General features: G+C 41.7%; 1 protein-coding gene across 4 annotated transcripts in view; it reads right to left on the bottom strand.

The window, feature by feature from the left end:
- Positions 1-16,622, bottom strand: part of tec (tec protein tyrosine kinase) — a 194,689-nt gene that overhangs the window by 129,433 nt on the left and 48,634 nt on the right. For all 4 annotated transcript variants that reach the window (XM_041191517.1, XM_041191747.1, XM_041191602.1 and 1 more), the window contains one exon: positions 10,772-10,876. In XM_041191517.1, coding sequence (XP_041047451.1) covers positions 10,772-10,876 — 105 coding nt within the window. The remainder of the gene's footprint in view (positions 1-10,771; positions 10,877-16,622) is intronic.

Here is a 16,622-nt window from a genome sequence, read left to right on the forward strand (position 1 = left end):
CAAAGAATAATTGCAACAGAGGTGGGAACAGACAACCTTATAGTGATTAGCAATTTTTAAAAATCAAATGTTTTGTCATCGGCACGGGCACCTAATGAGGCAGTGCAAGGAAAGAATCAGGCAGGCTTTCAAACAGAAAAAATCCTGAGAGATCTATAATGTAGAAGAGCCTGAAGCAACAAATTCAGATGTACATTCGTTATTTGATTTGAAGGTTAGAAAGACAGAACCAATATACGTAACAGTGAAGGTAAATGGCAGATCTATTAGAATGCATGTGGATACAGGAGCTTCCACCGGAGTAATTAGTGAATACACCTTCAAATATCTGAATTATGGTGAACATAAATTAAAGTTGGAAGAAACTGATGCCAAATTAAAAACTTACACGGGTGAAGACATGCAAGCAAAAGGCATGAGCAGAATTAATGTCCATTACGGAAGCCAATCAGTAAAACCACCCTTGATGGTGGTAGCAGGCAAGGGGCCAAGCCTCCTTGGACGAAACTGACTAAAGTAGACTAAGTTAGAATGGGCTGAAATTTTCCAGCTGAGAGCAAGTAGGTACCAGAGCTACTACAAAAATATACCTCAGTCTTCAAGGATGAACTTGGGAAGATCCAGGGGCTGCAAGCAAAAATTCATGTAGATCCAGAGGCAACCACCGCCCCCCCCACCGCCCCCCCACCCCCCCCGCCCAATTCATGAAGGCAAGGCCAGTACCTTGTGCATTTTGGGAGAAGGTCGACACTGAACTGGACAGATCAGAGAAACTGGGTGTTATACAACCTGTGCAGTTCTCAGAATGGGCAGCACAAATAGTCCCCGTACTTAAACCCGACCAAAGCGTTCGAATTTGTGGAGACTACAAATTGACAGTTAATAAAATGACTAAGTTGGATAGACACCTCATACCAAAAATTGAAAACCTATCTGCTAAGCTGACAGGTGGAGCCACCTACACGAAGCTTGATATGAGCCATGCTTATCAATAATTAAAGTTAGAGAAGGCCTCCCAGGAATTTGTCACAATTAATACACACAAAGAGTTGTGCCAAATACACCCGTTTGCCTTTCGGAGTCTCCTCAGCTTGCGCCATGTTCCAGAGAACAATGGAAAATTTACTGTAGGGATTGCCTCACATTGTTGTTTATTTAGATGATGTTCTGGTGACAGGACTCACTGAAAATGAGCATTTGGCGAATTTAGAATAAGTCTTAAAACGTTTCTTGCAGGCTGGAGTGAGTTTTTAAAAAAAAGCAAGGTGCACATTCCAAGCTAGGGAGGTAATCTATTTGGGTCACTGGGTAGATTCACAGGGCCTCCACCCGGTTGAGGAAAAAGTGAGAGCCATAAGAGAGGCACCTGCACCAAAGAACACCTCAGAACTCAAATCTTTCTTAGGAATGATCAATCATTATGGGCATTTCTTACCCAATTTGTCTACAGAAATGGCACCCCTGCATTATCTACTAAAGAAGAACCAGCATTGGTCTTGGGAGACACCACAGAAAGAAGCTCTCAAAAGGTAAAAAAATTGTTGCCCTCTTCCAACCTATTATACATTATGACCAGAGGAAAGAACTGGTGTTGACGTGTGATGCATCTCCCTACCGAGTGGGAGCAGTGCTCTCCCATCGAATGGACGATGGCACGGAACGGCTCATAGGATATGTCTCAAGAACACTCACTACAGCAGAAAAGGGATACTCAGATAGAACAAGGCCTGTCAATCATCTTTGGTGTCAAGAAATCTCACCAGTACGTATACAGCCGTCATTTTACTATCGTTTCAGACTACAAGCCATTGCCAGGATTGTTCAGTGAGGGCAAGGCTATACCACCCATAATCTCAGCAAGAATACAACGATGGGCATCGATGCTGGCAGCATACTAATATGTTTTTGTCCACAGACCTGGAAAGCAAATTACAAACACAGATGCACCAAGTCATTTGCCCTTACAAGAAAAATATTCAAGATGTCCCAGTTCCACAAGAACCAGTTTTGTTGCTGAATTTCTTAGACTTATCTCCAGTATGTGCTAGACAGATCGGAGCCTGGACAAGTCGAGACCCAGTCTTATCCAAAGTACAAGAACAGGTGCTTCATGATTGGTCACAAGAGCATGTATCCGATTAAATGAAACTGTACTTCAACAGAAGACATGAAATAACCAGCCAGGGTGGTATCTTATTGTGGGGAGCACGAGTGTTTGTTCCTCTAAAAGGAAGAAAGCCATTGTTGATTGAACTGCACAGTGCACATCGAGGAATTTCCTGAATGAAGACCATAGCAGGCAGCTATCTATGGTGGCCTGGGATGGATGGAGAAATAGACAGCTCAGTGAAGAATTGTGTGCAGTGTCAGCAATTGCAAAAGTTGCTTCAACAGCTCCGTTACATGCTTGGGGGTGGCCAGGAAGGCCATGGGTACAATTACACATTGTTCCCATAAAAGGCCCCACATAGTCAATGTTTCAGCTCACTGTGGATGTCCGGTCAAAATGGATGGACATATATGAGGTGGAGTCACCAACGCCTTCTGCTACAATTGAGAAGCTACGTTAATGTTTTGCCATTCACAGATTACCAGAAGTGGTAGTATATGATAGCACGGCACATATGATTGCTGAGTTTCAGTGGTTTAACAGCCTCAACAGTATCACTCATGTTAAAAACTTCACCTTACCACCATTCCTCAAATGGACTGGCTGAAAGGTCGGTTCAAACATTCAAGGCTGGCATGAAGAAATTAATTGCAGATTCCATAGCAACCAAGCTAGCACACTCTTTTCCATTACAGGACCATGCCTCACACAACAACAGGTGTCACACCTGCAGACTTATTGATGAAACGGCATCTCAGAATGAGATTGAGCTTAATAATGCTGAATTTAGTGGGGGGGGTAGGTGGAAAGGAGACATAGAAGTCAGAAAACTAGACACGACTGACGTGATCGTGATAGGAAGTTTACCATAGGAGAGATGGTATATGTGTAGAACTTTGGACAAGGACCAAAGCGGTTACCGGGTGAAATAAGTACAGTGACAGGACCTCTATCTTACCGCGTGAAGGTGAAAGGTCGAGTCATACGGGGAAATGTGGATCATCTAAGGAAGAAAGAAACAAATCCCCAAGAAATGATTCCACCATTGTCCGCGACCGAGACAACGTTTCCTGTTGAAAGAACTCAACCTAGTAAAGGTGTGTCAAATGTGTCTGTTGTTCCTGCAAGAGTTGAAGAAACAGATTTGCAGATGCCTGAAGAACGTGATGTTCAGACAACTCCAGAAAAGGAGGTTCTTGATAAAGGTATCTGAAGTTGTAGAGCTGAGATGTTCTACACACATAAGGAAACCGCCAGAGAGATTGAATTTGTAAATTACTTATCTGTGCAAATAATTTGCTATTTCGAGAAAATTTTGCTTGTAAATATAAAATGTTTTCCGAGTAAAGGGGGAGGGATCTGGTAATTATGGTTTTATGTAATGTGTAGTATACCTTTAAGGAGGATGTTATAAAGAAAGATCACATGATCCTACGTAACCAAAAAAGGAGTAGCGCGGGTTACCTCTGTAGTCAGTAGTCTGAGTTAGTGAGGAGAAGTATGGAGACTGAGTTTAAGTTGAAAGTACACAAGTGTAACTGCTGAGTATCTTTGTAAATAAACAGAATGTGTTCCACCTAAGAACTGTCTACTGGTCAACTCTGTCTATTGTACCAACTCAGCCATCTCAAAACAAGTGTGCAACCCGATCCACAAGTCCTAACAAACGGTGACCAAGTCCCAACAGGGGAGTGGCAGCAGCAGTCTCTATGGGTCTGCAGCATGGCAGGGAGATAGAGAAGAGGTTGTAGTGAGAACAAACTTTGCACCATCCCCTCTGTTAAGCTGGAGCCAGACTCCTCCATGTTCCTTGACACTAGCAAGAAGTTGTCCGACAGGCCAGGCAATGAACCAGCTTCTCAGCATACATATCCATTTGGCGACCTCCTATATGCTGCCCCTTCAGGGTCCTCATCATTTGTGTCCTCTGTAGCAGTAATTGTCTGCCATGTCAGAATCCAGTGAGCTGGCAAACAAACCAACTTTACACTTGGCCTGGCTGCAGGCCACCTTGCCCAGCTGCAGGCCAACTTTGCCCGGTGACGTGCTGATTCCAACTCTATACTTGCCTCCCAAAGTGCTTGCAGTGCCAGTATCTGAGCTGCTGGCTGAGTGTGTCAGATCAAGTGATAAGACATCTTCAGTAGTACTGTGCTATTGCACTCTGTTTCGCTCTCTCTCTCTCTCTTTGGGGCTCTAGTGGCTGGGCAGGCAGCAGTTACTAGGTGTCTGAAAGCAGGAACACAGAAATGGAAGGTTGGTGTGAGTGAAGGGCCGTAGAGTGGGATGTAAGAGGCCCATGGTTAACAGCTTGCCCATCATACCAGGTACGAGGATGAGGGTGAAATGCAAATTTTGAAGGGGCATAAGGCAGGAAAATGTTGCCATCTTCTATAACATCAGATGCCACAGGCCCCATTGTAGCTGGTCCCATGATGCAGAGTACTATTCTCCTCCACAGGGCTCAGAATGTACAGGTGGCCTTGCCCTGTTACATGTGCTCTGTTCCCTTCTATTATGTGCTACCTTGTCCTGTAAGAGAGGGAAGACTGTCAGTGGTTGTGTAGCTTTGTGCTTGTATAATGTGCTGAGCAGCTGGAGGTACGTGAAAACAACAAGGGGTGGGCGAGAGACCGGCAGTATTGATAGGTGAGAGAGAGTGAGGTAAAGTATCTTGATTTTAGGCATAAGAACATTAGATATAGGAGCAGGGGTAAACCATGTAGCTGACTGAGCCTCTCAGTCATTCAATATGATCATGGCTGATCTTGGGCTTCAATTTCACTTTCCTGTCTGCTCCCCTTATCCCTTCGTTCCCCAAGGGACCAAAAATCTGTCCATCTCAACCTTAAATATAAGAGGCATGAGTGCCAGTGTGCGCTTGGGGAAGTGATTGGGGTGTGGTGCATGCAGCAGCACAAGAAACTAGTGGTATGGTGATTAAGAGGAGGCATGTGAAGATGCATTTAATGATTATTGAGCACCCTTGAGAAATTATTAGGCCTCTTGTAGCACTCCTGCCAGGTCCTCCAGTCCAAACTCCAGGAATGTACCTTCTTGTCCATCTGCTCCCACTGTAGAAGAGTGATCCTTTAGGGTCTCCTGCCCCTCTGCAGACCCTCCTCCTGCACCTGTGGTTATGGATCGTTGTCTGCCCTTCAGTTCACTTTTTACAATGCAACAATATTTTTATTTAACTTTCCTTTAAGATACAGCCTGCCTTTAAGAGGAGCAGGCTGGCTGTTGTCACATGATCTTCAAACAACACTGTCGGACCCTTCTGTTGTGCATAGGAGGCACAGGTAAAGTTCAGGAGTAGGAAGCAGTGGTGGAGCACTTGGGCCAATGCAAGAGTCATTCGGGTGAGTTAGGTACACATAAATGTGTTATTCCATGGTTTAAACAAAGAACTCAATGCACCATTGGACACATTATATTAAAGGACTTTTACAGGGCAATTAGCCCTCTGAATGCAACACCAAGGTCCAAACTTGCAAAAGGATTTAAAGGGTGAGTTTTTGGAGGAAGCCATTGCAATAGGTGGTGAGAAAGAGGGTTTTCAAGAGTGGATCCATGCTAACTTCAGACTAACACTCTTAGGTTGATCAGAAGAGTTCGAGAAAAAGCAAGGCACCCAAAAGAGGAGAGAGATAAAAGCACAACAGCCGTCCTGGCTGATAATCGCTCCTTGTCACAGTTGTCTCTTTTTGCTGTGTAAATAGTGTGTTATAACAATCTTAAAACTCTGACTAAATTCAACATACCCACTATATTAGGTGCAGATGATCCTGATTGACAACAACCCTGCTTATTTGAAATAAAAAATCTGTGTTGAATTTAAATTTTAAAACGCAGTCCAAAGTTGTCCAGAAAACTTCAGCTGACACCTACCAAGTGATTTATCAAGTACGAGCACGAGCTCTTTGCTTTTATATTACTTGCCTCTATTCACAAACCACGTAACCCATGTGTTTTTTGAAACCACCTGATCAACTTGCCTGGTGCCACCTTCAAGGATTTGAGTACATGGATACCAAGATGTCTCTGCTCATCTACACTTCTCAAAATTGTGTCAACTATAGTATACTGACTTCGCACATTAGTCCTCCGAAAATGCATCACTTCACATTTCTCAGTGTTGAACTCCATCTGCCATGTTCATTTAACCATCCCATCTCTGTTATCCTGAAACCTACAACTATCCTCATCATGATCTTTGACAAGCTTTGGATCATCTGCAAACTTTACAATGCTGTTTCCTACACCAGAGTCTAAGTTGTTTAGAAAATTTGCAAAGTGGATGACCTCACCCTTGCCTATACTGAAACTCATTTGTCAAAGTTTTGCATATTCACTTAATCTATTCATTTCTCTTTGTAATTTAATGTTTCCATTTATGCTGCTTACAATGTTCCCATCTTTGTATCAATGGTCAACTTGGATATATGGTTCTCTATCCTGTCATCTAAGTCATTAATAAAATGAGTGAATAGTTAAGGCCACAACATAAATCCCTGCAGGACGCCACCGGTCTTATCGTGTACCTGCCCATTATCCCTACTCTGCCTCTTCCTAATCAGGTCAATAATGTGCCTCAATTCCACATTAGTTAACTGTCTCTTATGAGACAATTTATCAAATGCCTTCTGGAAGTCCAAATGAAAATACCATCCATAGAGATTCCACTGTCCACCGTTTTATCATCTTTTCAAAAACAAAATCAAGTTTGTCAGCATGGCCTACCCTTTACAAACTCATGCTGGTTCTCTGATTAGTTGAAAATTTTCAATGTGTTCAGTCACAACCCTAATTATAGACTAGTAATTTCTCGACAACAGATTTTAGATTAACTGGTCTATTATTCCTTGGTTCCTCCCTCAACCTCTTAAATAGTAAAGTAACATGTACAATTTCCTAATCTAAAAGAACTGTGACTGAATATTGAGAATTTTGGAAGACCATAGATAGAACATTTGTCTCCTTCTCCCTCACCTCCAACAAGTATGAGAAGTTCATTGAACTCCTTTGTCACTAGATTGATCTGATCCAACAGCTGCCCTTGCCAATTCCCTCTCTTCTCCTAACCCACTCTATCAAACTTCCTCTAAAGTTACACCTGCCCTAAACTCGCATTGTTCTCCAGTTGCACTCCTCATGCCCTCTTCCAAGTTCATAAGACCATAAGACATAGGAGAAATTAGGCCATTCGGCCCATTGAATCTGCCCTGCCATTCAATCATGGCTGATAAGTTTCTCAACCCCATTCTCCCGACTTCTTCCCGTAACCTTTGATCCCCTTACCAATCAAGAACCTATCTATCTCGGTCTTAAATACACTCAATGACCTGGCCTCCACAGCCTTCTGTGACAATGAATTCCATAGATTCACCACTCTCTGGCTAAAGAAGTTTCTCCTCATCTCTGTTCTAAAAGGTCTTCCCTTTACTCTGAGCCTGTGCCCTCAGGTCCTAGTCTCTCCTACTAATGGAAACATCTTCCCCACGTCCATTCTATCCAAGCCTTTCAGTATTCTGTAAGTTTCAATCAGATCCCCCCCTCACCCTTCTAAACTCCATCGAGTATGGACCCAGAGTCCTCAAACGTTCCTCATATGTTAAGCCTTTCATTCCTGGGATCCTTCTCGTGAACCTCCTCTGGATCCTCTCCAGGGCCAGCACATCCTTCCTGAGATACGGGGCCCAAAATTGCTCACAATATTCTAAATGTGGTCTGACCAGAGCCTCAGCAGCATTTTCCTGCTTTTATATTCTAGTCCTCTTGAAATAAATGCCAACATTGCATTTGCCTTCCTAACTACCAGCTCAACCTGCAAGTTAACCTTAAGAGAATCCTGGACTAGAACTCTCAAGTCTCTTTGCACTCCAGATTTCTGAATTCTCTCCACATTTAGAAAATAGTCTATGCCTCTATTCTTCCAACCAAAGTGCATGACCTCACACTTCCCCACGCTGTACTTCATCTGCCACTTCTTTGCCCATTCTCCTAACCTGTCTAAATCCTTCTGCAGCCTCCCCACCTCCTCAATACTACCTGTTCCTCCACTTATCTTTTTATCATCTGCAAAATTAGCCAGAATGCCCTCAGTTCCTTCATCTAGATCATTAATGTATAAAGTGAAAAGTTGTGGTCCCAACACTGACCCCTGTGGAACTCCACTAGTCACCGGCCGCCATCCTGAGAAGGACCCCCTTATCCCCACTCTCTGCTTCCTGCCAGACAGCCAATCTTTTATCCATGCTAGTACCTTGCCTCTAACACCATGGGCTCTTATCTTACTGAGCAGCCTCCTGTGCAGCACCTTGGCAAAGGCCTTTTGGAAGTCCAAGTAGATAACATCCATTGACTCTCCTTTGTCTAATCTGCTCGTTACCTCCTCAAAGAATTCTAACAGATTATCTTATTATCTTATCGATGAGACCCACCTCCTTCTCTCTTGACCCTATTTCCACTAAACTCCTGATGTCAGGACTTCCCTTCATGGTCCCCTTCTTTAACCCTTCATGGTCCCCTTCTTTAAGAACTGTTTAATGTTTCTCCTTTCCAGCACAACACTAAACTCAATCACGTGTTGATTTCTATTAGATTCATGTTCAGGCACTGATAATCTGATAACTAAATCTGGTTCATGTCTTATTATTAAATCCAACAACACATGTTGGTTTAAGGACATTTTGTTGCTGAAAACTATCCCAAACACAGAAGAAATCCAATACGTTTCTGAAATATGTTTATCTCCTTATCCTAATCTGTATAGCAGTTAAAATCCCCATTAAAACCACTTGGCATTTATTACATGCTTATCAAATCTTTGGATTAATACATTCTACCATTTCAAAGCTGCTATCAGAGTGTCCTACACATAGCTCCCACTGCAACGTTAAATTCTTTTTATTTCTTAACTCTACTCACAAAGTCTCCACTGCCTGGTTACCTCTCAGTGAATCCTCTCTTACCCCTCCACCAAATTCCCTATCCTTCTTGTAGATCTTATAACCTGATATATTTAGGTCCCAGTCTTGACCATCTTGCAGCCATTGGCAAGAATTGAACCCACTCAAAACTCATTCAGAGAGATAAAATCTGGCCCTTTGTCAGGATAATAGCTACCAAGTCATACATTCAGAGTTGAATTTGCGACTGCGTTTCATTCATTTTGTCCCTGAGATTCCATGCATTTACGTAAAAAACATTTATCAGACACACTAATCTGTCCTTTTGCTTTAACATTGTTTTTCTCTCACATTTCTTATTTTTATTTCCTGATTCAATTACTTCAAATCTTTTATATTTTCCTTTACCCATAGTGGCTAACACAGTACTTCCAACTATTACTCTACTCTCCTACGTTCGTTTGTTTTAGAATTATTTATTCTATCTTCTCTATCTCCCCTTCCCTCCATTTGCTAGTCTGAAGTCCTTATTCTTTCTGCAGGATCTGGGTCCCAGTCCAGTTCAGGTGGAGGAACAGCTCGTTCCTGTTTCAATGCTGGTGTCAGTATCTCATGCCATGTCAGTGTCCCATGCCACTCCTTCAGCCACATTTTGCTCATCTACTTTCCCTCCACCAAAATGCAGAGGCTGGGAATTCTGTGGCAAGTAACTTACCTCCTGACTCCCCAAAGCCTGTTTACCATCTACAAGACACAGGTCAGGAGTGTGATGGAATACCCTCCACTTGCCTGGATGAGTGCAGCTCCAACAACATTCAAGAAGCTCAACATCATCCAAGGCAAAGCAGCCCACTTCATTTGCACCCCATCCGCCACTTTCAACATTCACTCCCACCCTCACCGATGCACTGTGGAGCAGTGTGTACCATATACAAGCTGCATTTCAGCACCTCGTCAAGCCTCCTTTGACAGCATCTTCCAAACCCACAACCTCTACCACCTAGAAGGGCAAGGGAAGAGACACATGGGAACACTATCACCCGCAAGCTCCCATCCAAGCCACACACCATCCTGACTTGGAAATATATCGCCATTCCTTTAGTGTCGCTGGGCCAAAATCCTGGAACTCCCTCCCTAACAGCACTATGGGTGCACCTACACTACATGGACTGCAGTGCTTCACGGAGGTGGCTCACCACCACCTGCTCGAGGGCAATTAGGGATAGATAACAAATGCTGACCTTGCCAGTGATGCTCAAATCACTTTAACAAATAAATAAAAACGTGGCTTGCATAATAATCTTGAAATCTTGATTTTTAATTTAGCTCCATGTTGTTGATTCCAACATGTACCCAACAACTGGATCCACCCTCATCCTCTCCAACATACTTTTAAGCCAGTTGGAGATGTCCTTAACCCTGGCACCAAATACACAACAAACCATGAGGGATCTAGAGCCTGCTTACAAAGGATACGACCCATTTCCCCTAATTATGAATCACCCAAATTAGCACATTATCCTTCCCCTCCTACTCCAGGATGCCCTAGTCAGTATTCTGGCTGTTCTTCTGACAGCTTCCACCCTCGTCATTCAGCATACAGAGTACAACAGTTCAAGATGGTGGCTCACCTCAATAGCAACTAAGACTGGACAATAAATACAATCTTGCCAGCAACACCCACATCCTAAGAGAAAAAAAACTCAAGTCAGAAGGAAAAAAAAAATGGAATGATGACAATTTGACATACCTGAAAAGGATACTTGTTCTGACAAGGAATAGGGCCACTGTCGTGTTTCACTATTTCTGCACACTTGATTTTTTGCAAGTCAACGGAGCCCTTTTTGTGTTTTTTCTGGAGAAAGATTCAAAAGAAAAATAAGTGCTATAAATAATGCATCAGGAATATTTTAAGTTCTAATCTCTTACAGCTTGAATTCTGATGTAAGAAGCACTCTCGTACATACTCTCATAAAAGGAGATCCATATACAAGATACTTTCAGTATGTCATCTTGGACAGCTGACCGATAAGTGCCCCATCAATTCCAGTCAAACTGATTATCAGGTGTGGAGTATAACATGCAGTGAACATGCTACCACCCAGGACAACTTTCTGCCTAAACAAGTCTATAACCTGCAAGCTGAGTGTCAGTTTTACAATCAGACTGTAGGTCCTGCACTTTTCAATAGAAATAGATAGCAGGGCTCAAAATAGTTGATGAATTTTATAATTACTTCTTGATCAGCCACCTAAAAATTCCCTTCGCAGTCAGATGATCTTTTCTTAATACGAACTTCTCATAGAGGAGTCAAGGGTTATTGGGGGGCAGACAGGAAAGTGGAGTTGAGACCACAATCAGATCAGCCGTGATCTTATCGAATGGTAGAGCAGGCTCGAAGGACCAAATGCCCTACTCCTGCTCCTATATTCCTATAACACTTAGAACTGCCACTGAGATTGCCTCTTCAGCTCTCGGTCTGCCCCTCCTCTTTTCCCAGTGTTCATTTGACTATGTTCCTGTTTTCTGAAATGTTTAAAATAATTCCTAGCTTTACAGTAATATCCTTGCTTACAACTTGCATTGCTGGAATTAAAGGTGCCAATTTTAATTCTAAAGCTCATGTCCAGTTTCCCATTTCCCGATTGCATTGGTATAGAGGTAATAGCATATTCAACAAATAGAAGCATTAAGATCAAATTGCCACTGTGACCTCTCCTGTCGGTAGAAAAGCACCATTCTTAAAAGGAAATTTCATTCAAGCCAAAACTACACATTTTATGTATTTACTAATATTAGGTCCAAGATTATACTCAGACACAAATAGCAACAATACAGATAAATGTGGCTATAGGGGCCCTATATATATGCCCAAGGAAATCCTGGGCCAAGTTGGCTGTACTCTATGCTATAGATACAAGTTTGTCACAGAGCTACTGCTGGCTGAAGTTGGTTTTCTATCACTAATTTAAGATTTTATAGGAAACCATTATCAGATTTATCAGAAGTTAGCCAGAGCTGCAGTTATTAACAGTTATGTCCATTGCACACTCTTATGTAACATAACCCCTCTGCTTTGAGGTCTCCGCAGCCCAAATTTTTTGTACATAAGATAAATATGAAATGTAAATTTCTGCTCCTATTGGAACATAATTTCAAAGTATTAATACTCAACAAGACAAGCAACACGTGTGGAGGGAGAAACAGAGTTAATGTTTTAGGTCAGGAAGAAAGCCAAGCAGGTCCTGAATCTCATATCTCATAACAAGGAACAAAGGTGATGAATCTGTCGAGTAACTTAATTGCCAAAAACTGAAATATCTGAGACCATGAAGTTAACAATATAAGGTTTAAAAGCAGGCCATAAAATCAATAATAATTTATTAATTTTTCTGGAAGGCTGGATATACCTTGGGACACCTGAACCTCTTACAGGATTGGAAAAAGAAATGAGAAAAGATTGGACTTACTGTTATTTGTTTCTAATTACCTAAACAAATGTTAAATTAAGCAACAACAACTTTTATATAGGCACTTTAACATAAAGAAACATCTCAAGACACTTCACAGGAACATTATACTGAACTACACAAGGAGATAACCAAAAGCTTGGTCAAGGAGATAGGTTTTAAGAAGTGTCCTAAAGTGAGGTAGAGAGCCAGAGAAAGAGGGAGGTAATTCCAGAGTTTGGGGGCCTAGGTAATGAAGGCACGGTCACCAGTGGTGGAACAATTATAACTGGAGATACACAAGAAGCCAGAATCAATGCAGCATAAATATCTTGCAGAGTTGTGGGACGGGAGCAGGTTATAGAGATAGGGAGGGGCAAGACCATGGTGGAATTTGAAAACAATGAGAATTTTAAAGTCAAGACCAGGAACCAATGTAGGTCACCCCTGAGCACAGGGGTGATAGGGGAACAAGACTTACTGCGAGCTAAGTCACGGGCAGCAAAGTTTTGGATAAGTTGAAGTTTAAGGAGGGTTGGATATGGAAGACCTGCCAAGAGCACATTGGAATAGACTAGTCTAGAGATAACAAATGCATGAATGAGGGCTTCAGCATTAGATGAGCTGAGACAGGGACAAAGTCAACAATGTTATAAAGGTGGAAATAGGCAGTCTTAATGAAAGCACAAATATATGAGGTTGAAAACTCATTTTGGGATCAAATGTGACACCAAGGTTGCAAACAGACTGGCTTAATCTCATGCAGTTGCCAGGGAGAAGAATAGGAGACGGTAGCTAGGGAATAGACTTTGGGCCGGGGGCTGAAATCAATGGTTTCAGTCTTCCTGATATTCAACTGGACAAGATTTCTGCTCATGCAGTACCGAGTGTTGGATAAGCAGCCTGATAATTTAGCAACAGTAGAGGAATCGAGTGAGGTGGTGGTTGTGAGAGGAGGTAGAGCTATGTGCCATTAACATACTTGAAAGCTAATACTGTACAAACAGATGACGTCACCAAGAGGCACCATTTGGATGCAAAATAGTAAGGGAGACACCGGAGGCAATTGTACGTAAAAAGAACAATTATATAGGAAAGAATGGAACCAGGTGAGAATAGTCCCACCCAGCTGGACAACAGTGGAGAAGAATTGGAAGAGGATGGTGTGACCAACCATGTCAAATGCTGCAGACAGGTCAAGAAAGGTAAGAAAGGAAAAGTTTACTTTTGTCACAGTCACACAGGACTACAATCAGATGCCCTGATATTAATAAAATTGCAACTAAATTGTCATACAGTATGAAGTTTACACAACAACTAAAGTTTATAGGTGCATTTTCTGTTTAAATGGTTTAAGGTACACACATAAGGGAGTGTATACTCCCAAATTGCTCACCCAGGCGGTGATTTTCAATCCACTAATGAGCAGAAAGTTGTGGGTAGAAATCACAATGTACCAGATATGCTGTGAGCACTGAAGCAGTCAACCTGTCCTAAACCATATCTCTACCACATTTTCTTTAAAGAAATATGCTACTTTGCAACCAAAAGTAACTACAGCCTCAGTATTTTTGAGCCTGAAAATTAATTATACAATAATTTGAAATACACATTGTAAATATCACAGTAAAATGGGTACATAATTCTGAGTTGCTATAAATTATTATTTAATGTTTCTTTAATTTTTCTTGCACTAGGAGTATCCTGCACTGTACACAAAACAAAGTAGCAAAATTGCTACTGCAGTGAATTGGTTTATCAACTCTTGTTGGGGAACTACAAGAAACAATAATCTAGGTAAGGGGAATTGGATAGGGGCAATAGTCAGAAGTCTGCAACTACAGATTGGAACTGCATGATCACTCTGGAGACTGATGTCCAGTTAAATGGCAGAATTTTATCCTGCTAATCAACAAAAATCAAATAATTTTCATTTTAAGGTCTTTACATGTTTTAGAGTTTGATGTCCCTGACAGAGGTTCTGTTGCAAGGGAGTGAGGCACCACATTGTCTAGTTCCCAAGGTCATAGTCAAAGTTTCAAATTCAACACAAGATTAAATAAGACCAAGGAAAATAAAAGTTTCTATTCTCTTAACATTCTCAAAATCTAGCCTTATTTTGGACATTCTTTAGTTTTATACTATGACCCTACCTGTCAAAAGAAGCCTAATTATTTTTCAGTTTCCTTGAACTATCTTTTGATTAAAGTCCCCTCATTTCCTGTCCTATATAACTGCCAGGCATCCCAACACAGGACAGCTGGAAAATTGGTGCTGTGGACCAATATACCATTTTTTTGGAGGGAGCGCATAGATTTATGCAAGTGCGCAGCCTCATAGTAACTTAAAGTGTCCAATTTGTGAGAGGCCTCCAGGAATTTTCAGGTTGCTTCACTTCACAGTTTAGAGGAAATGTTATTGTGGATTGCAATCAGCTAACTAAAGAGTGTCTGCTGGGGTATGTGCACCAGGTTGCAAATATAAAGCTAAGTCACCTGCTCACATTTTATATCCTTAAGCCTAGATGCTTGAAGAACATTTGGGACCATCTGTCACCTAATCTAAACTGGCAATCAGAAGGAGCTGATGGCTGAGCCCCCCAAAAAACAGTTACAAGCCAGACAGATTTACACAGAATCTTAACGGCATAGGGGGCCATTCAGCCCATTGTGTCTGCACCGGCTCTCCAATGAGCATTATGACCAAGTGCCATTACCTTGCCTTTTCCCCATACCCCTGCACCTTCTTTCTATTCAAATAATCATCTAATGCCCTCTTGAATGCCTCGATTGAACCTGCCTCCAGCACACTTCCAGGCAGTGCATTCCTGGAGAAGGGTTTGTAGTGGAGCTCTCCAGGGGTCAGTTTTGGGACCTTGCTTTTCCTGATATATATAAATATATATATATAAATGTTCTAGATCTTGGCGTGCAGGACAATTGCAGATGACACGAAGCTTGGGAGTGTTGTGAACTGCAAGGAGGATGGTGTGGAACTTCAAGAGGACATAGACAAGTTGGTAGAGTGGGCAGATAGGTGGCAGATGAATTTTATATTGTCTTTCCTATTTTTTCAGCTAAATTTTGTATCCTGCCCCTCTTATTCCATTTTACCTGTCAGGAGGCAAGTCTGTACCAGAGCTGTCCTGTTGTCATTTAAATGACAAAGAACAGGAAATTCCAACAATCCTCAAGTTGGATAGCAGCTGTTCACTTTGGGTTCACTCCTCTAGTCCAGCAGGGTAACAGGGTACTGAGAAATGTAATCCTCATAAATTCACCAAATTGTTTCCCTACTATTCTAGCAGTTGCAACTAATGTTTTTTTTTCTACATATTTGGTCATTTTGACCTTGAGATCTTGCCACATATATCTCCAATTATTAAAATAATCTTACAATGTACAAATTCAGGGTCAACATGGTCTTCAAGGCCATTGACAATGCCAATATAACATTTACAGCCAACACATAAATCTAATGTCTTCCTTGTCCACCTTAATCTCCGATTGTTAATATTGCTTTGTGCCTCAGCATAAATTGCGCACATGGTTTTGGGGCAGGAAGGCAGGAAATCTATTATGGAGATTGACTAGGGTTGGACAATAACTGCTGGCCTAGCCAGCGAAGCCCATGTCGCTTGAATTAATTTTTAGAAATTTTCATTAAACTTCAAGGGGGGAGAATTTGGATAAGAGGTGAAAACAGGTGCATGGATTGCAGTACACAATGAATCCATTCAGAGTGTTACAGGCAGTATGATAAATTTGCGCTGCTTGTTCTTTTAAACAATTTCTGCATGCAACCAGCATTATCCTGGCAGTGTAATTTCTAAGATCAGGCCAGTAGAAACTGATGTTTCCTTTTGCTGCAAGTAGGTCGCATTTTGTGGTTGACAAGAATGTTTGATAAATATCTACACAAAGGGGGCTATTTGTGAGCTCTCTCATCAGCTTCACTTGTAGAGATATTCATTTTAAGTCTAAGGGCATTCTTAATTTATAACATTTAGACTAGATTGGTAGCTGTAAAAATGCAATTTTCTGAGTATTTTGCAATAACAATCCAGATCAGCAATAACTTATATTTATATTTCATCTTTAATGTAGTAAAATGCGCACTTCACAGGACTGATAATAGACAACATTTAATCAA

This window comes from Carcharodon carcharias, chromosome 1 (assembly GCF_017639515.1).
Source record: "Carcharodon carcharias isolate sCarCar2 chromosome 1, sCarCar2.pri, whole genome shotgun sequence".
Taxonomy (NCBI): domain Eukaryota; kingdom Metazoa; phylum Chordata; class Chondrichthyes; order Lamniformes; family Lamnidae; genus Carcharodon; species Carcharodon carcharias.